The sequence below is a fragment of the Motacilla alba genome, chromosome 1 (genome assembly GCF_015832195.1).
Source record: "Motacilla alba alba isolate MOTALB_02 chromosome 1, Motacilla_alba_V1.0_pri, whole genome shotgun sequence".
NCBI classification, from domain to species: Eukaryota; Metazoa; Chordata; class Aves; order Passeriformes; family Motacillidae; genus Motacilla; species Motacilla alba.
In genome coordinates, this window is record NC_052016.1 from 48377772 (window position 1) to 48401836 (window position 24065).

Sequence of the window (24065 nt, forward strand, 5' to 3'; positions counted from 1 at the left end):
TAATACAGTTTTTCAGTGTTTAAACAATAAGCCAAAATAGCTTCTAGCTTTTATCTGGGGAAGGCAATATGTTTCCATTTAAATCAGTGTGAATATACGTCTAAAATCTTTCTGAATATACTGAACAGATTGCTTGTCTGGTTCCATGATAACAAAAGTAATCAGATGATCCATTGCAGTCATCACCTGAAGTTCATACAACAAATATAAGCTGAAAACCAAGAATGGAAAGAGAGAAATTCAAAAACAAGGTTGACAGTGAGTAGCATCATAGTGTGATCCACCAATACCAAAAAGAATCTTTCCATTTGTAGGACGAACCTCAAATGAAACGGCTTTTCTTAATTTGAATTACTTCTTCTTATATGAAGATTTCAACAACATGTATAGCCTTATCAACAGCAATTTCTTCAAACTTATTAGTGTGTCCTGAACACAATAATACCTAGGTCACTGGGATGTAGTTTGGTCTGCATTGTGTCAAGTAGGTACTTTTCTGGATAGGCCCTTATGCAGAGTATAATCATCAGTATTTTAGAATGGAAGTGATCCCTCATTTCCATCATTTTACATTCCTTGCATAGCTTTTCTTTAGAAAATTTTTCCATCTCTCCATGGGCTCAAAGAATCTTTGAAACATGGGGGTGGAAAATAGAGCAATAGGAAAACATTCTTCCTGGTCCTGTTAAAAGTGCACCTAAAGGGGCATGAGCAGAAGAAGGGGAGAAGACCTGAAAGAATTCTTTCTTCCCCCATAGACAAAGGCTGCCTGAGCATATCCCCTCAACTGTCTGTTGTTTCTCCCTACCAGTAGTTCAGACTGAGAAGATGGCTCCATGACTGATTAGGCCAGTCATGTATCTTAGAGGGTACTTATTTAAGAAAACATTTGTAATAACTTCATTTCTTTTCCTGTTTAGAAGTACAACACTTTGAATTATCTGACTAAAAGTAATAGTGCCAGTGCAGCTCCAGTGCAGGAGTTTGAACAGGGTCATATTTCCTTCCTGCCCACTTCTGTGATCCCAGGGTTCCAGGAATTAATTCATTTTCTCAGTGTATTAGTTGACCTGTATTTTAATCAATAATGGTGGCAAGAAAGCAACTGTGGAGAAATTACACCATTTCAATTGCTACAGGATTTAAAGTACAGGAAACTTTATTCTCATCTGCAGTTTGTTGGTATGATATCTGCATTGCTCAGAAAGAAGAACTAAAGAATATCTGATTTTTTTTTCTTCATCAGTAACTGAGGGAGAGAATAAAAGTATGAAAGAATGTCTATAGATAAGAGAGAGAGAAATCACACTTTGGCTACTGTCTGAGTTGCAGAATACTGATTCCAGTTAACATTCCCATAAAGACTTAAATACTTGGTACTAGGGAGTCACATATTCCAGAAATTTTATGTGCAGAAGTGCTATAAGGAAAACACTGGCACCTAAAGAAAATAGGAGCCCTGCTCTGAAGAATATTCAAGACTTTCAAAGAGGGATTTTTCTTATATTTTGAATGTTTTCCATATCCTAGCCTTTCTTAAAAGTTGTGAGGGGACCACAAACTAGCTGTTGCACTGCTGGTTGCAGTGCACACCTGTATTCCCAAGACTCTGTGGTAAATCACTGTTCTTAAATAAGATAGCACTTAAAACAACTAGTTTTCTGTATCTTGTTTAGTAAAAGCCTCCATGAGGAATGAAAATATTTCCCTTGAGAAATTATAATAGTAAACTGAAATATATGCATGCTAACATGCCTATTAAATATTCATTTAATTTTATGTTCTTGATAAGTTAGAAAGAAAAAAAAATAAGGTGTGGAGCTCAAATTCTGCCATGCACACTCATAAAGGACTATCTTGTTAAAGAGTATGGGTCACATTTAGCTGTGACCCTTTAGCTGCAAAAAAAAAAAAAAACATGGATGAAAAAAACTGATGTCTTAGAATCTCTGAAGGCATCAGAAAACATACATGAGTTTATATATCCATACGTACAAAGATATATACATAAACACAAGAAGGAAATGAGGGCAATAAGGATAAGTCCAGGGACATTTCCCCAAAAAGACTACACAAAGCAGAAGAGCCAGCCAATGGTTCATGAATCAGAAAGTTTTATTTCAAGGTCACACAGAGGGGTTGGGTTGCCCCCCCTTCTCTGTGGCTTGAGGGGAGTTTCCTGGTCTCTGTGGGACCATGGTGTGCTTCAGGCTGGGGCTAGAGGTGTTTCCTTGTCCTAAGATTGATGGCTGAGTCAAAAGCTGCAGAAATCTCTGTCTGAGTGGCTTAGGGAGAGGACAAGGGAGAGGACCCTGCAGGACCAGTGCCATGGTCTGGTCCTGCACCTAGCCTTGCATCTTTTTCTTTTCTTTCCAGCAGTCCTAAACTGTGATATCATATTTTTATCTCCAGAGTCCCTCCTAGGGAGAAGATAAAATCATTAATCTTCATTAATATTCACCCTATCCATATGCCTACTAATCTGCATGAAATAACACTTAAATCTAAAGACATGATTTAGATTTGTTATCCTTAATTAATTTTTGGTTTTGCTAAACTCTAGCTCAATGTCAGTCCTATTTATTTACACCTATATTCATTAGTATTTTCTTTTGTACAACGCAAGAAGTAGGTGACCAAATTATAAAAAATCTACACATTGTGTTTGTACCAACATTTTCCTTTCTTAAAATAAGTTTTGCAGGCTGAATCCATTTCCCCCATGGCATTTTAAGATGTACTTCTCAAAATTTATTACTGGAGTTATTTTGTCTTCAATAATATCAGTACATATCAGAAGTCACTTATTGTGATTGATTTCTTTGTGGGTTGTTTTTTGGTTGGTTTTTTTTTGGTTTTTTTTTGTTTTAATAATGCAGATATTTATTCCAGAACATACATTTCTGCCAATAAACCCAAGCAAAGCAATGTACCTACACATTAATATAAATATGCAAAACAGCAATCCATACTCCTTTACACAGTCCTACAAGTAGGGCTAATAAGCTGAAAAATTATGGGAAAGAGACACTACTAATTGCTTCTGCTCTTATTTGCTGACTTTACAAATCAACAGGCTAATTATTTTAATCTATTCCAGCAGAAGCATACAAACCTGAAAATAAAGGTATTTTCAAAATCTACATTTGAATAGCAGTGTAAAAAGACAAAACTGAAGTGAGTAAGTGAGTAAGTCACTAAAAAGAAAGCTTGAAAAGCATAATGGGGTCTCATGTCAACTTTTTACTGTATGATAAGAGAGTTGAGAAACCCCAAATGGAAGAATTTAAAGACATGGAAATTTGCATCTCAAAACCAGCATGCTATGACCTATGTCTCCCACAATTCTCATCCTTTTCAAGACTCCAAGTCTTTCTTTTCTGCAAGACTTGTAGTGCCACACACCTTTTCCTGTCTACTCAGATTTTCTGAGGCTGTTAACCTCAGATAATATGATAAAGGTTATTATTAGTATTATAATGTATTAAATTAGTATGATAAAGGTTGCAGTTTCCAAAACTGTGAAACCATAACATGTGGTTGAAGCTCTGTGGAGTTAGTAAAACAATGTAGTAAATAATTTTCAGGTGAATGACCAAACCCCGAGTCTTCAGGTGTACCTTTTTTCACTTCAAGCTGCTGTTGGTAGGACAAATACAGCAGGATGTTATAAACTGCGTAATGTGTTGTTCTGTCCTCAGTAAGAGCTGGAGGACGTCTATCCCATGAACACATGAAACCCTAAAACCAACAGAGAAAACCCTGTTCCCATATGTCTCATTACAAGTAGCAGGACAATGCCACTATCTCTCTGACGACAAATCATTAGGCTAGTGCTTTAAAGACAAAGATCACCGTGCAATTAAATCATCCACCAGTCTGGAGTAAGCCTAAAATTATTAAAATTCTACAGGCTTCTGGTGCACAGTGAGAATTTTATTCATTCAGACCAACATGACAGGAATACTCTGCTTGTGACCTTTTACTTTTCGGAAGGCTTACACTTCTCACTTCATAATATGAATGAACTGGAATCACAGACATGTTCTATGGGTCTATACAGCTTTTTTAGTTCAGAAATGTAAATTCTTATCAAGATAAAGGTACATGCCAAAATTAGACAAGACAGTGGAGGAAAATGAAATGTCAGATTTAGCTATGTATTATTTAATAACAGACACCATTTGCTGCCATTAATTTTCTAAGTGATTTTTCTTAGCACTCCTTGACATAAAGGAGAAAATTGTGTATTACTTTTCGGTGACATTAGCTGCTGCAAGCAGTAGGAAGTTTTTTGTTTCCCTTGCTCTCTATAAGCAGAGTTAATTCCTCTTAAATTTCTTGAGCTTCTCACTAGACTTCAGGCCAAAATATATCTGATAAGAAATCCATTCTTAGGCAGAATAAACACTTAGATCATACTACATGTTTTATTCTTTACTTAGTAGTATTTTTTTATATTTCTTCTTTGTCTTTTTTTTTTCCTTTTAATAATTGCCTTTTAATACAACATCTAAAGTAATGCAACATGAACCTTTGGAAAACCAATATAATTATGCATACTTTAATCTCACATTATAAAATCTATAACACATTTGCATTTTTTGCAGCTTTCCTAAACATTAGTGCCTCTTTTTTGACAGAAAGTGTTGATTATGGGCCAGTGTTTGTACAAGAGCCAGATGATATGATTTTTCCAACTGATTCTGAAGAAAAAAAAGTGTCTCTGAATTGTCAAGCACGTGGAAATCCTACTCCTACATACAGGTACCTGTTTTAGAATTTTTTTTAGCTTTCAGAATATCAGCCACTGCTATCCTACTCTGAGAATCAATGTATTTTGGTAAGAAACAACAGAAACAGCTCTCTGACACAGTGGTTTTCCTGATTGAATGCTTTATGTGATTCTGAATAAGCAAGAAGCAGAAATGGCAGTGATTAAGGCAAAGCAATATTTTAAGTTTCAAATTATATATTCTCTGCATCATTCTGTCCATATGGAGAGACTCCTTTTGTCCAGCTAATTGATTTGTGTCTGCAACAACTGAGAAAAAATATTCAATTCTTTGAGTTGTTTTTTTTTTTTTTATTTCTAAACATCTATAAAGCTACAAAATACTATTCCAACATATAGGGAAGGCAGCAAAGTATATGTACATTAAATGATGTGACTTGGCACTACAAGATCCCATGGCTGCATCAAATCTGGTGGTTTTTCACTCACAAGCATACCATTTTATTCCTCTGCAACCATCACCTGTTGCTTATTTTTCCATACAGACCTGTAGGCCACAGTTATCCATTATTTAGGCCTGTGATGACACACCTGTGAGCTTCAGAGTGCACTTTATTGATGGAGCACACTTACAGGTGGTAACAGTATGGTGCAGTCACCTTACCCATTTGCTATATCTGTCTCTGCTCATATTTTATGCAAATTACTAGTGATGTAAGAGGGCTGAGGGAACATATGGTTGGTTATTTTTTCCCACATACCATTCATCTTTACTCATAGAGTCATTCTTCAATTACAAAGGGAACATAAGGACTCTTATTGTCTTTTGTCATAGGTGGCAATCATCAATTCTGCATTTTGTCTTTTGCCTTTTACCCTTACTTAACTTGTGGATTCTTCAGAATTCTGGCTGAATTTTCCTTAGAGTTATTTGAATCACAGCTCTTGCATTTCAGTAACTTGAAGAAATCCAGACACAGTACCATCCTTAGACATCGCTACCCTAATAACACTCAATGCAACATATGGACTCATTAACTCATTAAATGAATCTGATCACAGTCCAAACTCCCCAACCCCACCTTCCCAACAGCACAGACATGAAAAAAACATGTAACATGGGATTAAGAATGAATATCCAGAAATTCTCCAAGGTAGAATAGCATGAATTCCTCACTATGTGGTATGAAAGCTATGTTGCATTCTTTACTGACACTCCATGCGTAAGTTCTCTCACCTAGTGGTGATTTTTGATCATAAAAAAAGAGAAAAAAAGGGTATTAGTGCCACACATTGTGAAAGTGTTGTTGGTCCATTAAACATAGCCTGTAACTGTGGGAAAAAGGCAAAAATTCACCCCCAAAAGAGGAGAGTCCTATATTCAAGTCTCTCAGACAACCTCATTATTCTTGTAGAAATTTTGTCTGTGTAGAACCTATGCCATCTCCTTTCTTTCTTCATCCAACCATTTTTTTGTGTTTCCCCAATGGAATGCAATCAACAAATACAGTCTTTCAGCGTGTTTTAAAGGGTGACTGCAAGGAGGATAGGGACTCTTTCTTCACTAGGAGCTACATGGAGAAGTGAAGAGGCAAGACGGTTTCATGCTCCTCAGTAATCACTGAAAGCTTTCAAAATGCAAATAAACAAAATGCTTGATTAGCTCATCTAGGCTCCATTTTCCATATAAGGCTGGAGAAAATGATCTTTTAACATCTCTTTCAACCTGAGGTCTTTTATGGTTTTTTTGATATATGTTTCTTCAATTCTCCAGAGATTAATTGGTGTCAGCAGCCTCATAAACAAACTTTCCTGACTGTTGCTCATGGAAGGAGAGATTTAACCTAAAAGGCCTAACTCAAACAGCACAGTTTAACTTCTTCTTCTATTGCTGCCACTTGTCTGTGCAGCATTTGCAATGCACACTACCATTCAAGGGAGGGAAAAGAAGTAAAAATTACTCTCTGAGGAAGATGCTATTCTCAAGGACAAATGTAGAGGGAATTTAGCCTCAAAAGATCTACAGATATGCAAAGCTTTGAGTATGCCACTACCTAACCACATTACCAAAGGCCCCGGCCAGCTGCACTGGACCTTTATTTACATGTGCTCTGAGGCATGTGCTGCTAAGAATTATTTTTGGCCAGAACCAAAACACAGTATGTATTTATTTAAATTTATATTAAAAGAACATTTAAAACACTTAAAAATGTCAATGTTCTCTCTGCCTTTTTTAAAATTTATTTCTTTAGTCTGTGTAATTTGTGACACAGTGTCCATAACCTGTTTAAAAATTCTTTTTTTGCTCTCGGACATGACTTTCTTTTAATGGAATGGAGAATGCTCACATCATTTCAGAGGTTCTTCCTTTCAAAAAACTTTGTTTCACCTTGTCCAAACTCTACCCTGAAATAACAGGTTTTAATTTCTTGACTTTCAGTCACTGAGGTATTTTGATGCATAGTTTTTGGGAATACGTCCCTGAGATAAACTGATTCTGTTTGCTTAGCATTTCTGCAAATCATACCTTAGCATCACAAGTCAGGGGCAGCACAATGAAGACAAAAACTGGGATGCCTTTGATGATGAATACAGACATTCACAAACTTCCTGTGGGATCTCACAGGTCAGCAGTGTTACTGAGCTACAAGCAGGTGTTGAATTCCCTGAGATGCCACTTAACTACACGGCTTTCACTGATTGTGAAACACTGCATGGACTCTTTTACTTAGGACACACATAAACTGGGTAGAAATCGTTTTGTCAGTACCATTTACTGCAATAGAAAATGTTTTCTAAAAAATATTTTTGCCTGCTTAAACCAGATTATAGTAATTTGAAATGTTATCTGTCACTTTTCTTCAGGAAGGAATGCATCTGAATTTTCCTAACAATCTGTGACCTTGGAAGTGTTATATTTTGGGTTCTGTCCTTCCAGATCAGTCAGGTTACATAGAAAAAAAGTCACCTAATTCAGTGTTTCTTTTCCTATAATGTGCATAGATTATATGAGGGGAATACAAACCCCCAGGATGTACCCCAAGATATAGAGGCAGGTAGCTATTAGAATCTAAAGTTTTGAGGTAGAATTCAAAGAACATATTTTTTCATTGAACTTAGCTGAAAATGAAACTAAAGGAAAAAAGCTAGTTTAACTGAATTTTGTGGCAGTTCTCATTTGAAAATGCCAAAATGTGCTTTTTTTTTTGCTTTTTCCCTCTCTAAATTTTCATTCAAGATCAATTACTTTTGCATTTTTTTCACATATATAGACAAGATATATGTATAAAAAGTTAACTTTTGTTATGATTTCATTCAAAATATAAACTAATTAATCAGTTGTTCAAATTAAAAATTCCTTTCCTATTTGCCTCATCTATTTATATTATCTATTTAAAAACGTTAATCCTACCAAACTTCCCCTGCTATCCTTTAAAATATAAATAAATTTTCAATGCTGTTTCATTTCTAACATTCAGTGAAGCAGAGGTGCTCTGCAATCAAAAGTCTAATTGTGAAAAGGGGGATAAATAGGAAATTCACAATTCATCCAAATTCTGACAATTCTAACCTTTGGATTAAGAAATATTCACCACTACTGCAACTGAATTCTGTTCTCTGTACCCTATTCACCATGAATGTTAACAAGACAGGGTGAATTAATAATTATTTTGCTTTGTTAAAGTTGTCTCTGGAGTATAAATGTTGCCAAGTTCTTCCAGTCTTTGCTGATCTCTGGCAAAGCTTGCAAGTTCCTGGAAATTTCCCAAGCCAACTTTGAAGCTGCAGAATGACAGCAAAAGAGTAATGAAATATCTGGGCATTATAATAATTGTACCTTATTTGTTTACACTGCTTATCTCTTCTTTGCATTCTTCTTATAATTTCATGTAATTACACTTTGACAAAAAAGAAAACCTAAAAGTCTTCATATGTGGATGTTTTTCTTTTATTCAGAAACCACAAACACACACATATAAGAGGTTATTCCAGACTGCTGAAGTCTATTAATCTAAAATATAAAATATTTTCTCTTGCAGCCAGTGGACTGTTACAGGGTTTGTTGCTTCAGTCTTTTGAGATGTATGGGAGGCTGAGGCTTTTTGGCAAACAATATCTGGGACAGGCGGGAAACACAACGCATTAAACCACTTGCACAACTGAAAAATTATGAGACTCTTAGGTTACTTCTGAAACCTCATAAAAATAAGTGTTTATTCAGGAATCATTCAAACCTTTGCCTCAGTTGGGATACTTTCAATGTTTCCTACATCCTGGCTTTTTCCATCTTATCTTCACTCCCGTCTTTGAATTTACTGCTCAGGCTTATTATTTCACTCCCAAACACTTCCCTAACTTAGCATTCTTTATTCAGACTGCTTATTTGTTCTTAGTTTCCATGTACTTAGCAACTACCAGGAACTGCCCTTGGCCACCCAGCAGTTTCATTCCAGTCTTCTGTTCCAGTCTTTGAATTTTGTGTATACTGATTCAGATGATATTATTTTGCTTTTATCGGTTACCAAAATCCTGTATTGCATAACAGCCTATGTACATCAATCTACCTCTCTGCTCTTCACAGGTCTTGCTCTTCTTTCTTCTGTATTTAATGAGGTGTCTCTGCTTCTTGCACTAAGATCTAACGCTGAAAGAATGGAAAAAACTTTTCCTTGTTTGTATGCAGTGCAGTACCTGCAAGCTCAGTTGGGCCTAAGGCTTTAATGATAGGACATGAATTAAAACTTTGATTATCGTAAGCACAGTAATATTCCCATTTTTTACATAAAGAATGCATCTGTTATGCAATTTTCAACTCTTAAGCCATTGTGAACAGTTTTTTGGGGGGAAAAAAGAAGAAAAAAGAATTATTTTCTACATAGGCAAAACATAGGCAAAAGAATATCCTTTTTCTTCAGAGGCTGAAGTTCAGGTTTTGTTTGTGTTTTTTTGCTTTCAAGTTTTGCCAGATTAGTGTGTTCCTGCACAGGATATCTTTGAATAGCTGTAATTACAACTGGAGCTGTCAGATTCTATGTCCTAAGCTTGATACCTTCACTTGGCTATTAAATGCTCAAGCACTTTTTGAGTGGGTTTTTTTTTGTTTGTTTTTTCCCCTAAGATGGCTTCGAAATGGAACTGAAATCGACATTGAAAGTGATTATCGCTTCAGTTTAATAGAAGGAAGTTTGATCATCAGCAACCCCAGTGAAATGAAAGATTCTGGACAGTACCAATGTTTAACTACCAACATGTTTGGCAGTATTTTAAGCAGAGAGGCTGTTCTTCAGTTTGCATGTGAGTAACATTCTTTTCAAATCTGATAAATCAGACATTTACATTGCTTGATAAGGCATTAAATTGTAATTTGAATCTATTATACAAGTGACACTGACATTGTTGAGCTAGAATCTCAAAATTAAAAATAAAATACTTAGTAGAAGAGAGTGATTTTCTGTAGACTTGTTACTTTTAAAATAGAATCATCAGGGAAAATAACTCTGGTACATGATCCCAAAAGCTGTGCACTAATGGCATACTTGAATACTCTGCAGTGACGTATTTCACTCATTGTTAGTTTTCTGAAACATCTATCATTTTGCCACACTCTCTGAGCAGGAAAGAAAAAACTGTAAACTTAGGAATAGAGTGAGATAAAGTGCCAATATATCTATTGAATAGTGTGCACCTTAACTCCTTTTTTATGTATATATGTGTATAAATATATCTGGTTTATGTCCTTGTTTTTGCATACATATCCTTTCATACATATACACATACTTTCATACAATATAAAACTGAATGGGTTTTTATAGTCATTAATGGAAACCAAAAATGTCTTAGCTTTTGTAATCATTCACGACAATATACTTTTCAGAAGCTATCAATACTTCATGATCCCAAGTAAACACTATGGTCTATCAATAGGATGCTCTATATTCAAACATACTAGCAGGAAAAACAGAGCCAGGATTTCTCTTCAACCCTAATTTCCCCTCAGCACTTTACAGGAAGAAATCCAACATAATTTTATCAGTTTATCTAGATAAATCCTACCATGAGTGGTTTTTAAGAGGAGGAGTGCAAAAAGAACCCCATCCTAGTTTCTAAGATCCTGCTGAAAATAAAACAATACCATGACATATGAGGCAGATCTTCATATAGCCACAGCTGGAAAAATGGGTTTAAGGAGAAGTTGCCATCTGCATATCTACTAACACATCTGGTGTTGTCAAGAACTCAGCAGTGAGGTCTGATCTTCCCTTAATCCACCCCTCCCTGGTCAAGTCAGACCTCTTTAATTTGTTGCTTAATTCTTATCTGCTGCATATTCCGTCAAGGTGTTTGTTAGGAGATCATGGTACTATCCATCTACTTCTGAGCTGGGAGGAATGATGACATTTGTAAAAGTTTACTCAGGCCGGGGTAGCATGTTTAAACCCTAAGCACCACAAGAGTATCATGATATTATTGGACTTCAGTCTGAAATGTAGCTTCTGAGAAAATTCTGCTGCATTTTATCTTTTAGACAAGAAAACTATCCTACAACAAATCTCTTGGTTACAGAACCCAACAGCTGGTAAAAATACATGGTTCTGCTGTCTGAACCTCAGATTTCTGTTCCCAGCTCAAAGGTAGGGCTGAGAGGTGGCTATTTAACCCCCAATTGAAAAAATATAGGGGAAGTGAGAGCTGAAGCTCAAACAACTGAAGATCTATGAGTTTCAATAGCTACATTCACATCCAATAGTTCATTCAGGTGTCCATGTATTTATATTACCTCCTCCAATGAAATCAATTTACATAAAGTGACCAAAAAACAAAAATAGAGATTTGGTTTAGTGGGTTTATTTTCATTGGATTTTTAAGTCTGTGTTATCTTACACACCTACTTTTGCAGGTATCAAAATTATTACATTTTAATGTCTGGAATGTGATTTCTGTTCATTAATGTATTTGGAAATTTTTATGTAAGTTTCTTAGGAAAGTTTAACAGCAGAGTGCTATTTGGAGGTGTTGAGGTGTAGTAAATAATGCTGCAGGACTTGCATTAGAGAAAAAGCTGTTATAGGGTCTGAAAAGTATTTTTAAAATGTTAGAGTAATAACTGATTGAAGCTCTTTTAGAAGTTCATGAAAAACTCATTCACAAGAGCAATTTCAAGTTCAATGTGTATTTGTAGCTTAATTTCTATGTAGCATGATACTCTCTCTTCCAATCCTGTTTTAGTGTTTCCTAAACTCCCTGATCTTAAATAGTTGGTGTTCATGTTGAAATAATATTTTCATTATGCAGCATCTCAGATTTTAATATTGTTTAAATGAATTCAAGTTTAATGATGTCACCACACTGTAAGCTTATGCTAACATACCAGAAGCTTGCATCACTGAAAAATTGTTTTAAGTCAGATCCAATGGCCACCTCTTCCAGTGCCTCACCACCTTTATAGGGAAGTATTTCCTGATAACAGCTGACCCGCACGTGCCCAGTTGATTTCAGTAAGACAGAAAGTAAAGCATTGGAATAGATTTTTTAAGGAAATGTCCTAACCTTAAAGTAATTAAGGTAACTGGAGCTCTACAGTTTTACTGGGATCTAATGGCTTGAAGGGTAATCTATAATACCAAGGAAAAGCAAAGCCAATGCTGACTATGAGATAAAGAGCTACACATAATGGCCTTCATTTTCCTTTTTGTTGTGGAAAACCATGGATGTTGATTCCAAAAGCTTAGAAACTTACCACTTTCACAAGGAAAAAAAAAAAACAACCAAAAATTAAGTTCATGTAATTGTTTGAATGCAATTCAAACAATTGGTTTACCTGTGGAAAATAGTTACATCTTTGCAACTTGAAAGCTGTTCTTATAATTAAAAAGAGAAATGGCATGCAACTCAAAATGGAGCAGGGACCATTAACCAAGGCCTTTGACACCGTCTTACAGACAAAGAGTGTACTCTAACGTGCCAATGCAAAAATACTGTGAAACCCAAAAAAGAAGAGCATGTTTATCACACTAGCTCTTAGTTCTCTCCCAATTCCATTGCCAAAAGCCCTGTTGCTATGGTTATTATCATGTAATTCAGCACTGGTGATGCATTGCAAATATAAATGTTTATGTACTATATCATTTGCATATGTGTGCACAGTTAAAATAGGAAATACTCTGATACTTATATCATGTCTTTGGATTTGAAAGAGAAAGAGATATAAAATGAACATTACTCTGTATATGTTTACAGATATAATACTTGAAATAGCCCACTCTATCACTGGTTATTTTTATGGAGCAAAATTGGAAGACCAGTTATGTGCAGTTAAAGGTCTGCTTGAAATTTTAAACTACCACAGCAAATATTTAGGAAGATTTAAACTCAATAAAAGTTCTCTTTTCTTTTTCTTTGCATTTCCTATGATGTCTCATGTCCAAGGTCATGCTGGTTTATGGTATTTTTAGAAAGCAAGCAGAAAAGAAAAGAAAAGAAAAGAAAAGAAAAGAAAAGAAAAGAAAAGAAAAGAAAAGAAAAGAAAAGAAAAGAAAAGAAAAGAAAAGAAAAGAAAAGAAAAGAAAACTATTGCATGCTGTAAATGAAATTACAAGTATATTTTTTCAATAAAAACAAAACCTGATGTATAATTGGAAAAAGATTTCAGCTTGACTAGGTCTATCTGCCTAACTGCAAAACAACTGCATATTCTTGTATGTGGTTCCACAGCTTCTCTTTGGAGCAGTGTCCTAATAACTTTGGCTGCAACGGCAGATGTATTTTGTGCTTACGTTTGCCACATGTACAATCTCTATATTCCATTAGGTCACAAAACAAAATTGCTTTCCTTTATCTTTGGATTATTCAACCCTTCACAAGCCTACCATCTCAGTCATATTTACAGCCTGGGCTAAAAACCTAAACTGGTAGGGGATAACAAGTTTTCACCTGTCATTTATGGCACTCCTCACTGCAATTTTATTAATCCAATTGTCACTGGCTTCTCTGCATCATTTCCTTTTTTCTTTTACTAAATCTATTTTATTCCCTTTAATCTACAGAGAAGGGTATTGATTAGATTTAATTTAAATGTCCTTTTCCAATGTATGATCCACAATGACTGACCAATGATGTATGGAATGAGAAGTCACCCATGCTGCAGACATATAAATCGATAGTTTCCTGAGGAGACAGCCTGCACACTGCCCATTCTATCACAGCACAGTTTTGTCAACCTTTTAATTGACTTCACCTACTAAGAAATGAGTTTAATCACCGATGTTTCTTTCCTGCCATCATGCTCCCTGGACACCATATTGGGTATATACCATAATTTCCTAGCATTATTTTTGAAAAGAGTTGATTTATTTAAACCCTCTAGACTTGAGAAAAGCCTTTGTTTTTCATGTTCATTTCAGAAGATGCAGAATTACAAAATGGCATTACAATAGCAACATTTACTTCAGAATCATATAAATCTAAACAGTTTTAGGTACTATAAATGAAAGGTGAAAACTGAAGTGAGAAATCACAATGCAGGTTGTTATACTTTCAGTTTCAAAAGTGTCCCTGATCATCCTGTAATAAACTTTTAAGTTTGTGACTGCTTTGCTCTGAAAGCATCACAACTGTGTGAAGAATGCTACTATGTCAGTTAAGAATAGCTCCACCTACAACAGTGACTTGCACTACAATATTTTTTTATTGTTTTCTTCACTATCTCAGTGTTCTCTCTTCAGAAAATATATGCTTAAAAGGCACCTGAAAACCATGTGTAAATGTCAGGAAAAGTTTATTTATTGTAGAACTCTTTGTATTTTATTTAAAAATAATTTATTAATTGAAGAGTATAATTCAGTGAATTTGAAACTAATGTGAATTTGTCAAACTCTACCAACAGTTTCAGCTGTTCTTTCCAGCCACAGTTTCCCACATAAATGTTCAAACCACTTGCACATATCTACTTTAAAATTCTGCAAATCTAGCTCTTTCTTTTCTTAAGAGAATCAGGAAATAAATTAGCTGAAATATATATTTTTTCATATAAAAATGTTGAAAAAATTATGTTTTCAGTGAAAGTAGAAGTCTGGAAAATGAAATGGTTTGAATTTTAGCTGTGGTGAATTTAGTTGTGATACTTACTTTGTTGTTTAGTGAAATATTTGGATTATATAACTAAATTCAGTGGTGCAAAATGCTAAGAACTTCGGCTCTACTCTAAAAAGGCATTTCATCTTAAAGTATCTGCATAATACTTTTGAAGCTGATGGGGTGATGTACGTCCTTAAAATTCAGCACATGCTTAAACTCTTTGTTGTTGTCAAACATAAGGCTTCCCAAAGCAAGATTTGAAACAATCTGTATGGATTTGTTGCCAGTGTCATCATGACAGACACATAATGGGTTTAATTAAGCCTTCTGTCATTCATTTCTTGATTCTTTTTTTTTAAAGCGAATAAATACTTTAGAATAATGAACTTTAGGAATAAAAAACAGCAGAACTCATTACAACTCATTTTAAGCAACATTTCTCAAAGCTCTCCTGTTGGAAATGACATATCTTTCTTCTCTGTTGTGGCTATGGTGAATCTTTGATGAAAATTTGCCTCCAACCTCACTTTACATAGTGAGAATCAATTTCAGAATCCAAGTCTGAAAACAAGTATGGAGAAATCAGTAAAATAAGCAGTTCATCTAAAACTGTGAAGACAGCACCTGCTCTTTCTGAAAGAATGGCAAAATTAATGAATTTTATTTTGTTCACATTTCCAAACAGATCACTGAATATTGCCAAAAAATAAAACCTCTAGGAGTTCAGCTGTATTCAGTAGTGTCCAGTGAAAGCTTTGGAAAAAAATAAGCAACTTATTTCCTGGAGTGCTCCTTCCACAGTATGCCTTTAGAAATGGTCTCCTGACCCTATCAATGCCAACCTGTCTGTAATGGCATAAGATCAGCTCTGATAGACTTCCTCTATGTTTCTGTCCCCTCAGTTCTGCTTTTGAAGCTGCCTGAAAATTGCAGTCAATTTCTGTTTTTCTACTGCTACATCAGCATTTAAAGACCTTGCCTCTCCATTAGAACTTTAAAGAGCAAAGGAAACCCAATCCTTTCCTATCTACAAAAGCAGGTGCTTTCTTTCACAATGAGAAGAGGAGAGTGGAGAAATTCTTTCATCTTCTGTCTGTTGTCCCAAAACAGTATCCTGTCATTTCTAAAAGGGGCTCTTTGTGCTAGTAATGTATGCATTCCCTAGCACTGAGAGCAAATCATATGTAAAGGTCCACATCCCTAATTCTAAATGGATTTACCTTCCAAGATAGAGAGTACTTCTAAATTCTCTTTTGAGAGCGGCCCCTAGTCAATTCTGCTAACACCCAAAATGTGATAAGAATTGTCTTGGAGAAGGCTGTGGTCCCACCAAAAAATCCCAGGTACTCTTCCAACACAGTGACACTATCTGTGATGAAAATCCATGGCAGGAGATTATTTCTTGATACCTTTCACTATATTAGTATAGACAAAATCTTTGTCTGAAAGCAAAGATATAAGACTTTCCTTCTTCTCCCAAAAGCGGGTTCTTCTTTGCCCTTAGAAACAACTCACTTATTCCTTAACTTCATCCACTTGAATTTTCTGTGGTGAAATCATACATCACATCTGCCTGAGAGGGACATTTTGACAACACTGAGAAACAAAACTCAGGAAGATCTAATACCGCAAATCTTTTATTCTTAATTAAAATTAACATTTATTCTTTTGCATGATAGCATTAGAATGAAGGCAGTGTGAAAAGTTGAGGTCAGATCCCTGATTAGGGATTATAAATCAATGCAGCGCAGATTTGATACTTATTTGACACTTATTAGGATAAGTTACTACCTTCAGAAAGGGGTATCAGCTCTGGATGTATTCCACTGAGCAACATTTATTATGTCATTCCATTTGAATTGCACATAGGGATAACTTCAATCTCATTGATCCTCATATCCATCAAACACCAAAAAAGTTATGATTATTTCCAACTATTTAAGTAGAAATGAGATTTATTAATCTTGTCAAGTTCATTTATGGCTGCATAAGTTTAGATGCCAAAAAAAGTATTCTGAGGTGTAAGTCCTGCTTAGTCTTTTACTCTGAAAATGGTACTTTACACAATACATTTTATATTTCTTGTTCTGTGGAAGAATTAATAGAAGTCAGTCATGTAGAGAGACACAGTTTGAAATGTAATTACACCAATCATTTAAAGATGCACAGTACATCTACTGACTTCTCATTTTAGCATTGTGCATTTCTCTGCAGGACTGGGAGGCTGGTGTTTAACCTGCCCATAACCTATCTCACCTATCCTTCACAGTCTAATCTATCATGCTAATGAATCATTAGACTTGGCATTTAAATATAGATGACAGTAATTAAAAGCAGCATTACTAAACAGGAGAAATTTTTAAAAGGTTGAAGGAGAATTTTGTGCCAAGACCAGACAACATTTTGTAAATTTTGTCACAAGTTCTAGCTCAAACTGACTTTTGGAAATTACTGTGTCATCTCTCTACTTAGACCCTTCTGGGTATGGCATATAGTGATGACCACTACTGTAAATTCTTTCAAATGAAAAGTTTTACTTGAAATTTCTCGCACGGTATTTGTAGTGCTGCCATGACATTCCTGGTGTCATTTTTCTTTGTCCTTTATCCTGACACAGATGTATTATGGCTTTCCTGAGAAACAAATCAGGCTCCTGGTCTCATTGCAAAGTAAAGTGGTCTGACTGGTTACTCTTATGTTTATAAGTGCAGGGGCACAGGTACTCATGACAGTACAAAGGAAAGAGCAGCAAAAGCCTGGGAGGGAAGAAGAGAGAAGTAGACAGGGCATTTAAGCTGATTTAGGAACTGTACTCTTTATAAAAGCAGTGGAGTCACTTTGGTTGATACTTTGGAACTCAGGGAGGAAAGCTTCTAGGAAAGAGTTGAGTTCTGTCTGAGTTAAAAACACCAAAAAAGTGTAACTAGTGTTAATGTTTTTATGAATAGAAGCCTACAATGAATAAAGGAGATTGATCATCAAAGAAAACATCTGGAAGGTTGTGAAATACATGGATAAAATGAGAATTAGAAGTCAAGTTGAGTTTGCCTGGCAAAGAAAATGAAAAAGAATACAGATAAGATTTTTTAGATAGTTTACTAAAAATTAAAAATAAAAATATAGTGAGATAGAATTAAAGTTAATCTACATATGACCCCAACATCAATGGTCACATTTGTTCAGTTTTCTATAAGGATAGAGCAGCTTACAGTTCTGTTTCCATACAAAGCATGAGATACCAGTAACAGAAAATTGCATTTACTTTGGGAATGGGAGAAGACAAGAATGTAAGAGTAAATTCAGACTTAAACTAGTTCCAACATCCATGAATTCCATTCATGAAATTTAGTACTTCAGTGACTAAACTTCACAACAGTCTGCAATTCGAAGGCCAATTTGTCTTTTGTCCTTCTTGATATTTTCACTAGTGTTCACAGCAGAACTCTTAATTAAATCACCTAAAGCTGTCAAGATGGGAAGTTTTGTCAACATGGAAGTTGTATTCTCAACTGAATAATTATTTTTTTAAAATGTTTTGAATTCAAAATCATGAACATGGTAATATAACTGTTGATTTGTTTGTCATTTCATATAATTTTTTTGAGAACATAATCAAAATAATTTCCAAAAATAAATACTGACCAAAGATAATGATAGCATCAAAAACTTTTGCAGATAACCACCATATGATGATAATGTCAAGTCATGTAACATGATAGTCTTAAATTCTGTGAGATTGGGTAGGGTTTTTTATATCTGCCATCAGCATCTAGCAGTTTACAGTTTCTTCTACACTGGTTTTAAATGCCATATGTTAGAAGTTGTTTTCGTAGGACATGGTATATATATAAAAAGAAGCAAATTGTTTCTATAGAATGTACTGTAATCTATCTCCAAATACAAACACACACACACACCCACACACAGAGCTAAACAAAAAAAAATCCTCCAAACCTTTTAAAAAGGTTTCAGCCCTATATTTCATCAAGCATGGAAACATATAAAAATGTCCTCAGGATTCTATAAATATGTAAATCTTGATCCCACCCACATACCTACCACACTAATTAAAACAAAATGCATTAAGTCGGAAATTTATATACTGTGTGTCTAGCTGCACATTAAATCTTACTGTAAATTTTATTAGAGTTGCAAGGTCAAACATCCAAGCTACAGGATGCGGGATTCATCATTGTGGATACAGTCTGAATTTTGCCTTGAATGCTGGAGTACTGAAATATAGAACTGTCACACAATTTCATTTTTACTGTTTTTTGGGTTTTTTTTTCTTTTTTCTTCTCTTTTATTTTATATTAGACACACTAGACTCTTTCAGGTCACAGAAGAATTACTGTGCACTTACTGAACAGTGTTCTATTTTCTGTTGTTCCGTGCACAGCCCCCTGCCTTCATTAATTCAGACTATTCAAAACCTACTCTGAGGATGAAATTAATTTCCTCAGAAGCCTTTTATGGTGCTCATCATTACAGCATCTAAGTGCTTCATGAACATTATTACATTTATTTTTACAGTGTTCCTGTGAACTGAGTAGATATTACTATCTCCTTTTTATAAATGGAAAACTAAGACATGAGAGATTAATGTAAAATATCCAGTAATTTGGGGAACTGTACATGAGCTCAACGGGAGTTGCTTTTCCCAAGTGCTTAGCAGACCCAGAACTGATCACTCTCCTATTCATCACTCTGACCAATCTTTTTCTCAGCCTTTGTATCTGTGATATCTCAACCCTGCATCTGGTTTCTGATCTCTCTCCTATTATCGATAAGGCTACTGATCCCATTTCCACTCTCCTTATTTACTGAAAGCATCTGTTTAATCAAAAAGGATAGCAGCATCTTTCTAGCTCTATTTTAGTCTCCATGTACATATTTTGCTTAATTGCCTGCAGTTCCTCTGTCTCACATTTCCCACTTCCAGGCTCCTAAGCTCACTTTCCTGGTCTTTATTCAATACCTTCTATAACATGATTTTCCTTTCCATAACCTGCTGCATCCTCAACAGACTGAATGGACTCTTAGTTACATTTTAACTAGAACTGAGAGTAATTCAAACAGAATCTTCCAAAGGAAAGATTTTGCCATCTTAATCACTGTACTTGCTATCAATGGTGTTTATAATAATAAATGGATTTCCTGATAGTATGAATATCCATTGACAGAATGGATTTTTTAATTAGAATTTTTTATATATCTTCAGGCTAAATAACTTAAATTGCCCTTCCATTAACTCTCATAAATGGGCCAAATATTTAAATGGCAATCTTACAATACATTCAGTAAGAGCTTCTACTAATAATTCAGTGTTTTCTATTCTAAATTATTAAATTATTACTACAGATGACACTATAATGAAATAGGTGCCCCTTGAATAAATTTCTGCCTGGAATGACACTTCTACTAAAATACTTTCCACTTATAAACATTTTTTTTACTATGAGATTTCAACCATCTTCACTCATTAACAGAGATTAACTCTGTGTTCTGGTTAGTGACTGCAAGAAGGTTATTGTAAGTCAGCCTTTATTCAGTCATCTTCTGAATTCCATTTTTTTCCTGTCCTTGCCTCGTTTATGGCTCACAAATTAAAGACCATTCCTCCATTGAAACTAAAGTGTGAGAAATAGAGAAAATCTTAGTATATGATCATTACTAGCCATGATGTGCAACAAATGTGAGAAAGAACTCTTAAAAATTTTTCTTAGTTTCAGAGATGGTTATATAAGATCTGGTAACATGTAATACTTTGATATTGGAGAGTGAAATAGTCATTATTTTAAATTAAATTTTAAAACTGTCGTTAGTTCACTAAAATCAGATCTCAAAAAAAAGTGAAATTATCATGGATAAAATATGTCAGTGAATGTAAAAGTTGAGCAGAAGTATTGGTAAGAAAATCATAGCTAGCAGAATGAAAGAAAGTATTTTCAATTCAAGATTGCCTTGTGTCAATCTTAATAGAAAAGCCAATCCTTTAAGTACTTTATCCTGCCAAACACTTTTGCCATCAGTTCACTTTAAGTCACTGGGTTAGCATTCAGGATAAAGATCTTTGCTGTATATTTTGGTCAAAGTTCTCTAAAATATAGAGTTTTGTACCATGTGAACGAAGGATGTTTAAATACTAGTTTCACAGGAGACTTAAGCACCTCTTTTTTCTTAGTCTAAAATTGACCCTTTTTTATTTCTTTCATGGTAAGATCCCAAAGCAATATATTTTGGAGTCAATGAAATATAGTTTTTAATAAAATCAATTTTTTTATACATTGGTTAAGAATATCCTATAATATTGAAATAAAGTCGTTTTTACAGCAGTTTGAATACTTTGAATTTGACTTTGTACCATGTTATACTGAAAATATAAGAAATTCATATCTATATTATGTGTATATAGACATGGCAAAACTTGACCCAGTACTGTCAAAACTAAAAGCCTAAACAACTATTTTTATGTATGAGAATGGTAAAAATGTACTGAGACAGAAGTGCCATTATAATGATCTTAATTTTTTTTCTGAAAAGTGTGGCACTAAGTCTCCGAATTCTGTTCTAGTTATTCAATTGCTGGAGTGAAGTTATAAGAAGGTGATCTAATAAGGAGGGAAAGGCCACATATGTACACGTAGTGAAACTGACAGTGTTCATCTAAACTCCCTCCCTCTCTTCCACCCAGCTCTTCCATAAAACTTGTCCTTAAATAGATCCACAACCTATAAACCTTTTTTTTTTTCACTTTACCTACCTGATGAGAAAGGTGTGAACATACTGCCTTATCACACAGACTTACAGTGAAACTTGCAGCCCAGAAGCTTACCTTTATTTCCTGTTATTTTGTATACACACCTAAATTTGTGATCATAATACATATCCAAACCTTTCCCTGGGGTAAAGATTTACATAAAAGAGTGTAGAGTAAATAATACTAGAAACAGAAGAGAAAAGAATACTAGAAACAGAAAAGAAAAGCTATTCAAATGCAAACCCTGTGGATTCTCTGACTGTTTTAAATGAACTTTTTATCAGACCAAAAACATGAAAAGAAACATGCTTTACAAAGATCATATAGGAAGGACAGTAAACTAATATGTAAAATTATTCCCACATTATTTGAGAGCAAATTAAACAGGGTATCCTTTGGAGACATAGATCTAAATAATATATAAATTTTTTTGAACCTTGAAGAAAAAGGAATGAAATTCAAATGGTTACTTTCACAGCATCACAGGTACCTTATACATTTAAATAAAATATTTTCTCAGATAAATTTAAGTAAATCATGTGAATTGCACTCTATGATCCTTATAGTTATATTCTGATTTGAAATGCTCTATGTTTAATTGAATAGAGGTAAAAAACACTGAATTGAATGAATGAGCATTTTGAAAATAGAATATTTTAGGGACTTGTTACAGTCATATCACAGAAACAAAGAATGGTTGGGTTCGAAGAAACTTTAGGTATCACTTACTTCTAACTCTTCTGCCATTGCCAGGGACACCTTACACTGGACAAGGCTGCTTAAAGCTCCATCTGATCTGACCTTGAATACTTCCAGGGATGGGACATCCACAGTTTCTCTGGGCAATCTGTTACAGTGCCTTAACATCCTCACAGTAATGAATTTCTTCCTATATATGTAAATATGTAATATAAATCTACTCTCTTTCAGAGTTTAAAGGCATTCCCCCTTGTGCTGTCACTAGCCTTCCTGATCATGAGTGTCTCTTCCCATCTTTCCTGTAGGCCTCTTGTCATTCATTTTCAAACCAGTCATACATTACCTTCTAAAGTAACATATCACAGAATCACAGAACCACAGTTTGAAGGGACCCTCGAGGATCATCAAGTCCAGCTCTTGGCTCTATGCAGGACCATCCTCAAGAGTCCCACCATGTGCCTAAGAGCATTGTCCAAATCTTTCTTGAGCTCTGTCAGGCTGGTGCTGTGAGCACTGCCCTGTGGAACCTGTTTCAGTGCCCAGCCACCCTCTGGGTGAAGAACCTTTTCAAACATCCAACCTAAACCTCCCCTGACACAACTTCAGCCCATTCCCTCAGGTCCTGTCACTGCTCACCCCAGAGAAGAGATCAGTGTCTGCCCAGACTCTTCCCCTCACAAAGAAGCTGCAGACTGCAGTGAGGTCTCCCATCAGTCTCCTCTTCTCCAGGCTGAACAGACCAAGTGACCTCTTCATGCAGAATAAAATGGAGATGTCCTCACCAGACAGAATTTTTTTTAATACATCTGTTTTTTTAAGTATTAAATTTCGACACATATCAGTGCATAAAATTGTGCATTTCATCTTTCTAGGAGCAATACTATTTGAAAATAATAATTAATGACATCAGTTGTTTTCTATATCAAGTGGTTTGCAGCCCTATCTAATAAGCTTGTTTTGCAGTTCTTTCACTTCCTACAAAAATGTTTGAAGATCTGTAAAATATATAATGGTTTTGGGTTTTTGTTTTTTTAGATAACCTAGCTTTTCAGATCAGTTACAAAGATTTCTTGTCTTCAAACTTTATCAATTCAGAGCCTAGCACTCTAGCAGTGCATTGAAATGAAGACAGCATTTATCAGTCTACTTCAGTTAGTCAGGGCTGCCAAATTTTATTCCTTCTTTTTATTTTAATCTTATTGAGTATCCTGAAGTATGATGAGTTTTCTAGGATATTGCCTATGTTTTCATGTTTATTCTTATCTCAGTAAATAAAAACCAGTCAAGGCAAGTGAATCAGTCACTGATGCATAAATCCCAAACCAAATATTCTCTAAAAGCAAGAAAAACTGTGGCTTAGCAGCTGAAAAATCTGTAAATGATATTTGTCGTAGAGTGCCATGCTTTCTGTATTGATGGTCTTAAAATGCTTTCATCCACTTCAACTGATCATTTTTCCCATATAGTAATTATGACTGATGTCTTTTAAGCAGACTGCAGATATGTCTGTTGTTAGTATGAAAATGCAAGTGAACTAGGTCACTGCTGCAATATGCTTCAATGTGAGTCTTCATTTTGTAAATGTTTTAGATTCCAGAGGATTTACTTCAGGGTTTGCTCAAATCTACCTTAATACTGAAATGAAATATTTATACTGGACTTAGTACAATCAGGTGGTCACTTTGTTTGACAAATTGGGTCACCTTTAAGGGAATTAACAGTTTGTGAGCTCCAACTCATTTGGGGTTTTGATTCACTGCTCATTGTGAGCACCATGATATTGGCACATATGGGCCA

At 35.0% G+C, this 24065-nt stretch overlaps 1 protein-coding gene across 7 annotated transcripts in view; it reads left to right on the top strand.

Annotated features, from left to right (window-relative positions):
- CNTN5 (contactin 5) overlaps positions 1-24065 on the top strand; it is a 600552-nt gene that overhangs the window by 375218 nt on the left and 201269 nt on the right. For all 7 annotated transcript variants that reach the window (XM_038141215.1, XM_038141204.1, XM_038141258.1 and 4 more), the window contains 2 exons: positions 4644-4767; positions 9855-10030. In XM_038141215.1, the coding sequence (XP_037997143.1) occupies positions 4644-4767; positions 9855-10030 (300 nt within the window). The remainder of the gene's footprint in view (positions 1-4643; positions 4768-9854; positions 10031-24065) is intronic.